Genomic DNA, 12,998 nt, shown 5'->3' with positions numbered 1-12,998 from the left:
TCACCTGTCTGCCTGCCTGATCACCCCCTAACCACTCCCCTGCCAGTCTGATCAACACCTAACTGCTCCCCTGACAGCCCAGTTACCCCCAACTGCCCTCCCCTGCAGGCCTGGTCCCGCGCAACTGCCCTCCCCTGCAGACCCAGTCGCCCCCAACTGCCTTCCCTGCTGGCCTGGTCGCCCCCAACTGCCCTCCCTCTCCTGCTGACCTGATTGCCCACAACTACCCTCCCCTGCCGGCCATCTTGTGGTAGCCATCTTTGACCACATGGGGGCAGCCATTTGTACGAGGGTGTGAGGGTCAATTTGCATATTATCTCTTTATTATATGGGATAGTCATTAGGTATAATGATTTTCCATATGTGCTTGTTAGGGCAAGTTTAGCAATATGTTATGTGTTTTATGTCTCTTTTCTTTTAGTTTCTGAGAAATTGTTTTAAAATCTTTTTCTGTACTGTAAAATCTTTCTCGTTCCTGGTTTTGTCAAGTTTTGCTTTACATATTTTGAGATTGTTATTGAGTGGCTAGAAACTTAGAAGTCATATACATATTTTTGACAAATTAACTTTTTATTATTTCTAGTAATATCTTTTTGGACCTTAAAGTGTGCTTATTCTTATGTTAGTCTTCCTTTCAGTTAAGGTTACATTATATATTTTTTAAAACCTTTATTTTCAATCTTTCTCTACCCTTATATTTTAGTTCTGTTTTTTCACAAATAGCTTGTATTTGTTTGTTCTTTCATTTGGTGTAACAATCATTTAATTTGAACTTTTAGCCCATTTATAGTTAGTATAAGTTTGTCTTTTCTATATTACTCCTACTTATTACATGTATCTGATGTTTCCTTTTTCTCCTCAGTCCGTTTCTTTCAGATTGAGTGAGAGTTTTAATTTCATTTTCCCTCGATTAAACTATACACTTTTTTACAATTCTTTTAATGACTATTCTACCAATTATAGTGTGTATGTCTGACTTTCCAAATATTTGGTATATTTGGTATATTATTTGGTATATTTTACCCACCTACCACATAGTGCAGAACAATTGGGAAATTTGGTGTCAAATTTTAGCATGCGTAAAAGAATCACCTGGAGCGCTTACCAGAGCCTGACCCCTCCGTCCCGTGGGCACAGGGTGATTCATAAATGGGTGGCGGGGCTGCGAGTCTGCCTGCTCCCAACGCGTCATCCCAACCTGATTGCCTCCCGCCTTCGTTTGCATCTCTCTGCAGTTCACTCCTCAGGAGAAGTCCTTGAGGAGCAGTCAGTATCTAGATTGAGGTTTACTTATGGACTTGCCTTTTGGTTACTCGTCATTCTTCCCGGTCTTTCTGGGCTTCTATAAAGGGTCACTTTTCATCTGCCTGAAGAAGATTCTCTAATTTCCTTACTGTGAGTTCACTAGTAAAAAAATTAATTGTGGTAAAATACACATAACATAAAATTTACCATTTTAGTCATTTTTAAGTGTACAACTCAGTGACATTAAGTACCTTCCTAGTGTTGTGTAAGTGTCCATCTCCAGAGCTTTTTTATCCTCCCAGACATAACTGTGCACCAGTCACAGAGCAGTCCCCCACCCTGGCCAGTGTGGTTCAGTGGATAGAGGGTCAGCCTGTGGACCTGGGCACAGGCCCCGGTTGCGGGCTCGTTCCCCAGTAGGGGGCGTGCAGGAGGCAGCCGATCAGTGATTTTCTCTCATCATTGATGTTTCTCTCTTTCTCCCTCTTCCTCCCTCTCTGAAATCAGTAAAAATGTATTTTTTTTAAAAAGAGTAATTCTCTTTTTCTCTTTGTAACCGTTAGTCTATTTTCTGTCTCTATGAATTTGCCTATTTACATACTTTTTGGAATCATACAATATCTTTCCTTTTGTATCTGGCTTATTTCACGTGGCATGTGTTCAAGGTTCGTTCACGTTACAGCAGGTATCAGAGTTTTCTTCCTGTCCAGATGGTGTGATACTTCATTGCATACATGTACCATGTTGTGTTTACCTGTCTGTTGATGGGCATTTGGCTTATTTCTACCTTTTGACTATTGTGGGTAATGCTTCTATGAACATTGTCAGACAAGCATCTGTTTGAGTCCTTTCTTTCAGTTCTTTTGTGTACATACCTGGAGTGTAATTGCTGGCTCATAATGGAACGTTTTATTGTGTCAAACACAAAATGTTTTCTGAGAAAAAAAGCTTCAAAGCATAGGTACAGTTGGCTAGCAAACGTGTGGGCTTCATCCACTTGGGACCAGGCCTCGGAGGACAAGATGAATTCAGAGCTTCCATTGAGCAAAACTGAACAGAAAGAGCCAGGCTCTGTCTTGAAAGTTGACTTTCAAAAGGCAGCAGTGCTTTTTCTTACAATCGCCCTCGTGGTGGAAGGTCCAGGTGCAGGCTCTGCGATGTTTTATGGACTCTCTAACTTTGTGGTTTTTAAAAACACCATAAATAAGTATTTTAACTTCTCTAAGGTTTTTGGTAAGCACCTTTTCAGTTCTGAAAATTTGTGACTGGCACGTGTTATGCGATGAGCAGCTAACATCACTAATTTGCTATGCATTTATTTATATTTCCCCTGAACTTTACATTGTTGTATTGTTGGTTTTTTTACCAAATAGGATTTGCCCAATAACATGATCCATCAGGTGCCAATTAAATCGCTCCCTCAAGAATGGCTGTGGTGCGAGACGTGGTGTGATGACGCCTCTAAGAAGAGGGCCAAGACCATTGACTTGGTAAGCTGGCCGCCACCCCTGCCCGTTCCGGGGTGTCTGTCTCGGGGCGCATAGTCTCATCCGTCTGCCTCTGCAGCGTAGGTTTAGGGGCGCGGGGAGCAGCCCTCCTGTGTGCGCGGCTGTCCCGGAGCCAGGCCCGCTCCGCTCTGCTGCCAGGCCTCGGGTGGGTGAGGGCCCGAGCAGAAACGCTCTGGGCTCTCTGACGCACCTTCTCCAGCTCTGCTGAAGCACGTGTGTCACTTCTCTGGTCTCCACAGTGTAACAACCCCATGACCAAAGAGCCCAAGCTGGAGGCAGCCGTCCGCATTGTCCCCGAGTGGCAGGACTATGACCAGGAAGTCAAGCAGCTGCAGATCCGCTTCCAGGAGGAGAAAGCGGCGGCAGCCCGGGCGGACGAGCCGGCGGAGGAGCCTCGCGCAGACGGTGGGCTTGGCTTCTGCTTCGGGAAGGCCTGCCTCGCAGTTCTGGTTTCTGGGGCTGCAAACAGCAGGAGAGTGGCCTCTGTCCCGGCGCTGTCCCTGTTCCCCACTCCCTCCCTCAGCCCCCGACAGGAGCGGTCACCCCGCAGTCGCTGCCTTTTCCTCCTTTTTTTTTGAGAAAGGGTGCTTTCCTTGTATTGTTATTTAGGTTCAGGAGTTTGTGTTACGTAAGCCAAACGCGACAGTAGATTGAAATCCCTTGCCAGATCCCTTGGTTTTTCATGACTCGGTCCAGGCACCAGTGAGTGAACACATTCGGGACCAGCAAACATGCGTGTCTGTGACTCAGGCCGCGAGCGGAGAGCCGTCTGCACGCCGGCCTCGCGCCGTGCCTCCTTGAACCCTGGCCATTAGGAAAATTGTTAGAACACAGTGTGCCTTCTGGGAACTGCTCAGCTGAATTCTGGACTTACCACTTACTCAGCTCAAAACTAACTTTAAAAAAGCAGCTACACAACATGGATCTTGAGCGATGCACCCAAACATCCTGGAGATTGTATCATGATATTGACTATCACACTTAAAGGGTGGATATTCAAGATACAAATGATTCACATTCATGGGTGAAACTTCAAGGATTTCCGTAGACGGGCAGAGACTGTAGACAGCCTGCTCAGCCAGAGGGAAGCACGTAGTGAGTGGACCTGAGGGGACACTAGGGAGGCGACAGGAGCCCGTGTGGAGATGTTCCACCCGGGGGCACCGGGGGCTGCCTCAGTAATTCCTCTCTCGCAGTCACCTCCCAGAAATCACTCAACACAAGAAGTTATGGAGAAATTACTTGACGAATATTTATAAGCCAGAGGCGTTGAAAACAGCTTACACACCCTAGCATACCAGTAGAGATGGTACATGAGCTACGTAGGAAACTGTTTATTAAAGGAAAAAGGAAGGCCTGACTGAATCAGTACTGTGCTCTGGAAACAGTTCCTATTGTGTTTCCTTGTAAAAGTACAAATGTCTTTTTGTTGTTGTTTTTGCTTTCAAGCACATCAAACCAAAGTTTCTAAAAATTTAAAAAGAGATAAAATGCAGGTGTGGGCACAAATAATAGGTCATGGTACTAGAACATGTCCAGTCTATTTTATAACTTTCTTTGCAATTACTGTCTTTTTCTATAGGACCTCAGACTCATGAAGAATTGTAATCTACAGAGAAGGATAGGAACTCGCACCATTTGAAAAACACTTTGTCTTAAACGCTCGTTCTCTCTGACCTGTCTACACGACTGCTGATGCCTCGGCTGGGCAGGAGCCCAGCGCCTTGGGATTCGGGCATTGCCTTGGGCGTGGCGGCTCGGAGTCTGGAGTGAAGGCTCTCGTGGCTTTGTACCTCAGAGGAAGGCCAGTGGCTGAGCTTCCGGGACTCTGTCAAGAGCCGTCTTCTAACCAGAAGGGAAACCGGCCCCGTGCGCCCCGCCCTGAGCCACAGGCCCCTCTGCCCCCTCGCCGGCCTCGCCTGCCCTGCGCTCTGCACCTCGCACCTCGCGGCGCCCTGCCTGCTCCTCCCGGCGCCCGTGCAGCGGAAGGAGGCCAGCCAGCAAGGGTCGCCGTGTGGGCTCAGGGAGGAGAACGTGAGGAGCAGAGGCTCTGGGGCGCACGGGGAGGGGAGACGGGGGACGGGCTGTTCTCTTGTAAACATCAGAACCGTTGTGACTCACTGAAATGAAAACATCCTGTTCCCACCCACTTCGCTGACTACTTTAGGTAATTATTTGTAAACAGTTTTTGTATCTGTGAAAGTCTTTGCTTTTTCCCCATTTTCTAAACATTGTTTTTGCTGCTTTCCTGACTGGGAACAGCCAGAGGGCGCCCAGGGCCAGGGCTGCCCCGGAGCCCCCTCGGAGGACTGTCCTCCCCGCACAGGGAAGCGCTTTGGCTTTCTCCACGAGACGCTGGCACCTGAGCCAGGACGGTCTGGGCTGTGTCTTCTGTTCTCCAGCCACCGGCTCCGCTCCTGCTGGCTCCGCCCGGCCTCACGGCGCCATCCTGAGCCCACGTGAGCCCAGTCAGGGAGCGGCCTGTGCTGGGAGCCTCCGAGGGGGCGGCTCCAGGTCGCTCTCTAGCCGCAGGCGACGGCGCAGGAGCATGGCCAGGGGCTCCTGCTCGCCTGCTTTTTAAAAATACCAGGAGGGCGCACGTGGATAGCTCAGCCCGGCGGCATTAATTTGCAGGTTTTTTAATATCTAAATCTCATGATAAATATCAAGTACTTTATCATTTCCATATTCCAGACGAAAGGTAGCTTAGGAGTCTCTCAAGCACTCCGAGCTTTGGAGTTTGCTTCTATAATCCCATTAAGCATGGCGGGGGGGGGGGGGGGGGGGGGGGGGGGGCGGGGAGCGACAGGCAAGAGTGGACTCGTCCTGGGAGTCTCTGCAGCACGAGGCTCGCCCAGAGCAAGAAACGCCTCAGCTTCGTCTTGGAGCCTTCCAGCCGCTCCAGCTCCCGCGGCTGCCTCTTCCCGGCAGCTGCCTCCCTCCCCGGTCCCGTCCGGGAGGCGGAGCAGGGCGGAAGCCCTGGGGTGTGCTTTGGGCTGCTGGTTCCCGTGGGCCCTGCGCCAGGCCACCTTTCTCCGGGCCTTCCCGCGGGTCTCGGGTGGCCCAGTGTGAAACCCTGTGCCGTTCCGTCACACCCTGCACGAGGTCTTCACGTTTGAGTTTAAATATGCAGGACGCAGCTTGCTTCTGAAGTGGCCTGGGCCCTCCTGCCGGTGGGCCTGACTCCCGCCTCGGACAGCAGGTGGTGGCCAGCTCCCCGCTGACGGCTGTGTGCGGGGTGAGCGCCCGGGAGGCCGGCGAGGGCTCGGAGCACAAGGACTGATTGACGGGAGCTGGGCGCTCCGGAACGGCGCCGTTCTCACCACCTGCCGGTGACGGGTCCCCTCGCGATGCCGGGACGGAAATGCCCTTTCTGAACGAGGGCCAGGAGGATGTGAAGTGCTGTGACCCTCTGTCCCAGGCACAGTGGCAGCGGCCCGAGCTCCGGGCCAGCACACAGCCTGCTGCGGGCAGGCCTCTGTCGTGTGGGGCTTGTATTCAGTGCTCACACTGAATGGCGGCATGTTCCTTTTCCATGAGATTGACGTGTCAGGTCTGTCAAAATGGCACTTCACGGGAACAGACACGTCTGCCTGCCCACCACGTGTGCATGCATCGCTCTCGGCCCATGTGGTGTGTGCACCCAGCTCTTGGGAGAACAAAGATTGCACGGATACTAAGAAGTGGTTTCCAAGAATGGAGCTTAATGTGCTCTGCTGCCTGTCATTGCTCACAGCAGGGCCGCTCTGCCTGAGGGGCCGCTGTACTCTGGTCGCAGGCGAACCACCTGGAGGAGGCTGCACGCTGGGGCGGGGGCAGCACAGTCCTCTCCCCCCGCCCCCCGACTGGCCTGTGCTGGGGAGGAAGGAGCCCCGTGACCTGGAGCTGGGAAGCGGCTTCATCGACAGCACCTCATGGCCATGGGGGTCCACCGGTCCCTGCCCCCCCCCCCCCCCCCAAGGACTTGAAAGCAGTTCTCCAAGGTTGCCGTGAATGATTAAAAAGTAATTCAACCCAAGAGTCACAGGGGACGATCTATCCAGTGCATTTTTCTGAGCAAAACGTTACTGTGATAACAGATTTCATGGGATGGAAATGTTTTGGTCAAGACACCTAAGGAAACTTCCTTGGTAACACAAGTGGGGGGTGCATTATGTGCAAACTTATTTAAATACACAGACCGTTGCTGTGTGATTTTATGATTAATTTTTCAAATATTTGATTTTGTGGGGGATAATTAGAATTAATCAACTTAAATATAGCTGCCATGTGTCTAGTTTGGTTGGACCACATTTTAAATTTGAATTTGTGTTTCCCTGCCTGCATGCAGGAGGGGAAGATCTGCCAGGCCTGTGGTCATTATGTGGTTAATTCACACCTGGGAGACGCACTAGCTCGTGTCTTCATGGATATTTCAGAGCGTCCTGAGGACACCAGGTTCTCTTTTGTTATTTGGTCTCTGATCTCTGCTCTACCACGGAAGGGACACTGCGGCCTGAGTCTGCGCTCAGGGGCCCGCCCCTGGGACTGTGCCGACTGTGAAAACCACCCCAAGATCAGCCGAGCACGGACACTCCATGGGGAGGACGCCAGCAAGAAGCCATCTCCCGAGTCTCCCCGTTACTTAGCAGCGCCCGGGCCGGGTGCGGAAGCTTTAATTGCGCAGGATACAAGATAGGGTCTGAGCGAAGGCCTTCATCCCATCTGTAATCTATGCAATGCCTTACTTAAGATTTAGATCTCCAGAGAAACAGGCATACTTCCTCTTCAAAGTGGAAGCATGAGAATACATCAACGTGAAGTCAACAATTTGAGAAAAAGGTGGCCAAACACCATGTTTTCCAACCAATTATCCTTGGTATAACAATGTAAACATGGAAATCCGGAGAAAAATGTTAAATTTTTTAAAAACCATGTACCTAAAACACACACCCTTTTTATAAAAACTTCTATTTTACTGTAATTCTGTTCCACTAATTGCAACGTAGGTCCCGGTGCTGCCCTTGGTGGCACACGCCCTGGCCCTGAGGTGCCTGTGACTGAACCTCCTGCTGCTGCCACAATAAACTTCTCTTCACAACTGTCTGGTTGGGCATCCAGCTCGTACGTCTTGGAAGGCAGAGTGTCCGAGCTCCAAGTCCACGCCTTCATCCGGCAGAAGCAGCAGGCCAGCCAGGAGAGCTTTGCCTGACCCTCACGCCTGGTGGTGGAGCTGGGTCCGGCGGCAGCCAGTTTGCTGGAGCCAGGATAGTGCCCAGGCCTCTGCTAGGGACCCAGCCTTGCGAGCTGCCCAGCAGCACTAACCGTGACGCAAAGGAGGGCATGGGCTTCGCTCATTTGCAAGTTTGAGCTCCCACTCGGGCCAGATTTGGAGTTGAAGATGTGGTCCCTTCTGGCAGGTTCTCATGGCACACTGCAAGCGCGTGCAGTGAGTGCCGTTGCTGAGCTGGAGGTCGTGGGTGGGGACCTGTGGCTGTGCACACACCAGAGGGCACCTAAGGCGTCGGCAAGGGGGCTCCGTGGTCAGGAAAAGCTTCTGCAAGATGATGTTTAAATTGAAACCTGAAGAATAAGGAGTAATCCATGGAGGGGGAACAGAGTTATTGTCTCTTATTTAGGGATTCATATGGGAACTTCTGTGGCCAGAGCCATGGCAGGAGAGAAGTTCCAGAGAGGGAGTCTGAATTTGATCCCAGGCCACAAGAAAGCCCCTGAGGGGTTTTAAACTGGGTGCCAACATGAATCTTTTTCTTGTAATATTTTTTAATTGACTTATAGCAAATGTAGACACAAGTACATAAACATGCACCTTGACAGGTTTTCAAAGTGAACACATTGTGTACCCATCACCCAGATTAATAAAAGAAAGGAAGTTGGATTTTATTTTATCTTAAACTAAAGGCCCGGTGCACAAAATTCATGCAGTCGGGGAGGGGTGTCCCTCAGCCCAGTCTGCACCCTCTCAATCTGGGATCCCTCTCACAATCCAGGACTGCTGGCTCCCAACTTCCTGCCTTCCTGATTGCCCCTAACTGCTTCTGCCTGCCAGCCTGATCACCCCCTAACCACTCCCCTGCCAGCCTGATTGATGCCTAACTGCTCCCCTGCCAGCCTGATTGCCCCTAACTGCTCTCCCCTGCTGGCCTGGTCACCCCCAACTGCCCTCCCCTGCTGGCCTGGGTCCCTCCCAACTGCCCTTCCTTGCAGGCCCGGTCGCCCCCAAATTCCCTCCTCTGGTGGCCTGGTCACCCCTAACTGCCCTCCCCTGCAGGCTTTGATCACCCCCAACTGCCCTCCCTTGCAGACCTGGTCCCTCCCAACTGCCCTCCCCTGCTGGCCATCTTGTGGTGGCCATCTTGTGTCCACATGGGGGAAGCCATCTTGTGTGTTGGAGTGATGGTCAATTTGCATATTACTCTCTTATTAGGATAGAGGCCTGGTGCACAGGTGGGGGCCGGCTGGTTTGCCCTGAAGGGTATCCTGGATCAGAGTGGGGGTTCCCTTGGGGCATGGGGCAGCCTGGGCGAGGGGCCTGTGGTTGTTTGCAGGCCAGCCACACCCCCTGGCAACCCAAATGGAGGCCCTGGTATCTGGGGTTTATTTACCTTCTACAATTGAAACTGTAGCCTGGAGCGGAGGCCTAGGCTGGCCAGGGTGTGCAGGAAGCTTGGCTTCCTCCATCACCGGAGAAACCCAAGCCTCCTGCTTGTTCCGTGGTCACAGCCATCTTGGTTGGGTTAATTTGCATACTCGCTCCTGAAAGGCTGGTAGGCGTGGCTTGTAGGCATAGTGGAGGTACAGTAAATTTGCATGTTTCTCTTTTATTAGTGTAGATAACATGTAGGTTTCTGATTACAATGTGGCCTCCAGTAATGGCAAGAACATTTGTATCAGACTAACGTATTGGTCATTATACACACTGTTGAAATGCACTTGGAAGTGACCAGAGACAGGCAAAACTGGGGAGCGGGGGTCCAACACAGAAGAGAGACGAGACGATCCGCTGCGGCCACTCCTCATGTGCCCACAGGGAAGGCGAATGGCAGTCTTCCTGGGCTGCAGAGCTACGCGGGGTTTGGGGCGGACTGCACAGCTGGAAGTTGGAATGGAAATTCCAGAAAGGAAGAAGCCACAGAGCCTTGAATTTGCCCTACATGTTCCCCACAAACCCTTGACTGACTAAATGAGGATGAACAGGACAGGATTCCAAGAGGCCCAACAGAAAGCAACAACTGGGAGACTCGAAATCTCAGTGGCAATTTTAGCAGATGCCTGGTGCTGGGGAGTGGAAGTTTGAAATTTATGTCCCACCAAATTAGAGAGGCTTGGTAAATACTTTGGGCTTTCTATTGAAAACTTAAAGGGCTATACTACCTTAGATTAGAACCATATCACAAAGCTCAGGCCTAGGCCCTCAGACTAAGGACAAAACTAAAGTAGATCCACTCTAGCAAAGCCTAAAATCAAGCCTGTGAAGAATCAAGGTGACCTGCTAGTAACTTAACTGCCTACTAAACAAAACCAGCAAGCTTCCCGGAAAAAATAATTGAATTCAGAGTCTCTAACTGAGTCACTCAGACTGTTCAGTGCACAACCACAAATCAGGAGACATAAAAAGAAACCAGAATATATGACAATAACCAAGAAAAAATGGAAAGAAACACCCACAGAGACCAAGATGTTGAAATTATTGAATAAGAATGGAGCATTTAATATCTTGCTCTTTGGCATATGTCTTCAGATTGGCACAGATAAACATAAAAATTCTTGTACTAAAAAAAATCATATGTTAAAGAATCTATAGGAAAGGATAGATGCATTGGATAAAGATGTGGGGAAATTTAGGCGAGAAATGAAATTTTGAAGATGGATTTCATGAATAAGCTTAAAAGAAGATTAATCACTGCAGGAGAAAGGATCAGTGAGCTTGAAGACAGGATAACAGAAACCCAAACTGAAGAGCAAAGAGGGGAAAAAAGATTGAAGAAGTAAACAGATGCAATGATATGTTAAGTGGAGTACTAGACAAAGAGAAGATATTTGGAGAAATATTAGTCAAAATTCTTCAAAGTGTGATGAAAAGTATCAGCTCATAGGTCCAACGAAGTCAGTGACTCCCTGAAGTATCATTTCTTAAAATGCTGTCTTCACCCAGCTTGAGGCCCTGGCTAGAGGCCAGTTATCTTAAACAACTGATTAAATCCACACCTTAACCACCTCACTTATTGGACCTTCACACTCTGTGCCACTGTGCACCCCCCTAATCACCCAAGGCCAGGTAACAGACAGCCAGTGACAGCTCTTATGCCCCAGAGCCCATTGGAATTATTCAAATGAGCCAATCCTAAACCTTCTTCGCCTGCCTCACCCACCTATGCCTGGGAGGGTGGTGCACAATAAAGGCTCTCACCCACAGTTTCTACCTTGCCAACCCCAGTGCTGCTGAGTGGCCCTGTGTGTGTGCATGAACTGTGAGTATACTAGTAACAGCACTAAAACTCTCCTGGTTTCTCTCTTGATCTGTATCTGGCCTCACCATATGCCACCCCCTCCCCAAAGCAGGATAAATATAAAGAAACCACAAATAGGCACATCCTAGAGTCTAGGACCTAGACCAATGTGGACTTTTCATCAGGGAAACAGAACAGATGCAGTGACATTCTAAAATGTGAAAAGAAGGCTGTCTTAACATTCTGTATGCAGGGGACTTATTCTTCAAAATGAATGTGACATAAAATTTCATAATAACTGAATGCTGAGAGCATTCCTTGCCAGTAGACCTGGACTATTAAAAAAATGGTAAAGCTTTTTCCGGCTAAAAGAGAAGTGATGCCAGGTGGGATTCAGATCTACAGGAAAGACTGAAGATCACTGGAAACAGTGTGTGGGGATTTATACTGTTTTTCCCTTTAAGTGACTTGATGGACTGATGCAAAAATGGTACCTATGCTTATATTGTGGGGTTTATAACACGTCAAAGTAAAATATTGCACCAAGGTTGTGAGTTACAGATTCTTACATTGCATGTGAACCGATGTGATGGTAATGCAAGATAAACTGTGATAGCTGAGGAAGTGTATTGTTTTCCCTAGAGCAGCCATTTAAAAAAATACAGTAATAGGAAGAGAAAGAGAAATGGAATGCTTAAATTAAATTTTAATTTTAAAAAACTTTATCAATTCATAGAAATAGGAAAGGAGGAACAAAGAAACAAGTGTAGAGGAGATAAAGAGTAAACAAATGGATAAATAATGGACTTTAGACTGAAAAAATTAATAGTTGCATTATATATTGACCATTTTAAACATTCAATAAGGCTGAGATTTTTCAGATTGTGTTTTTTGAAGCAATTTATGAGCGATGCACTCTAAATAGAAATAGATGGGCTGAAACTAAGAAATATACAACACTGCTCTGGCCCGTTTTGCTCGGGGGTTAGAGTGTTGGCCCACCAAGTGAAGGGTTGCAGGTTCGATCTCTGGCCTCGGTTGGGGCATGAGTGGGAGGCAACTAATCAATATGTTTCTTTCTCTCTCTCTCTCCTCTCTCTCTCTCTCTCTCTCTCTCTCTCTCTCTCTCTCTCTCTCTCTCTCTCTCTCTTCTATCTACCACCCTCCTTACACTCTGTCTAAAAAATCAATGGAAAAAATATCCTCGGGTAAGGATTTAAAAAGAAAGAAAGAAATATACAATGCAAACACTAATAATAAAACTAGTGTGACTATCTTAATATCAAACAGCGTGAAATTCAAGACAATGAGTGTTACCAGAGGAAAAAGGACATTCTATAATGATAGAAGTCAAAAAATCAAGAAGACATTCACAATCCTAAATATGTGTGCACTGAATGATTATTTAAAAATACACAGTGCAGGAGTGACAACATGCAAAATTGCAGACTACAGATTTGGGGTCAGTCACTCCACTAAGTCCATCGCTAAGCTAGAAAGAGCCCGTGGAACCAATGCTTTGGGAACTCTGAACAGGGGTGGGCACTCTGCAGCCATGGGGAATGCTTCATGGTTGGAAATGCTTCTGACCTTTGTGAGTGGCCTTCACAAGCCAAGGGCCAGTCCCAGTGCTCAGCACCTCCGCTAAGGGGCAGCAGCCAATGTTCCGGGAACAGCTGGCTGGTGCGACTGAGCAGTGTGACCTTGTCCTCAAAATACTTGGATTTGTGCATTTGGGCTGATCTAGTGATGTCTGACAAGTTGGCATAGGTATTTGCCTTGGTTTTGGCCCTCA

At 48.7% G+C, this 12,998-nt stretch overlaps 1 protein-coding gene across 3 annotated transcripts in view; it reads left to right on the top strand.

The window, feature by feature from the left end:
- The window catches only part of UGGT1 (UDP-glucose glycoprotein glucosyltransferase 1), a 147,172-nt gene extending 141,653 nt beyond the window's left edge, over positions 1 to 5,519 (top strand). For all 3 annotated transcript variants that reach the window (XM_008158130.3, XM_028134827.2, XM_028134826.2), the window contains 3 exons: positions 2,619 to 2,735; positions 2,993 to 3,158; positions 4,336 to 5,519. In XM_008158130.3, coding sequence (XP_008156352.3) covers positions 2,619 to 2,735; positions 2,993 to 3,158; positions 4,336 to 4,361 — 309 coding nt within the window. In that variant the 3' untranslated portion in view covers positions 4,362 to 5,519. The remainder of the gene's footprint in view (positions 1 to 2,618; positions 2,736 to 2,992; positions 3,159 to 4,335) is intronic.
- Positions 5,520 to 12,998: the final 7,479 nt, after the last annotated feature.

The sequence above is a fragment of the Eptesicus fuscus genome, chromosome 11 (assembly GCF_027574615.1).
Source record: "Eptesicus fuscus isolate TK198812 chromosome 11, DD_ASM_mEF_20220401, whole genome shotgun sequence".
In the NCBI taxonomy this organism is placed as follows: domain Eukaryota; kingdom Metazoa; phylum Chordata; class Mammalia; order Chiroptera; family Vespertilionidae; genus Eptesicus; species Eptesicus fuscus.
Note: the sequence above shows the minus strand (reverse complement) of the source record. Positions and strands in the feature narration are given on the sequence as shown.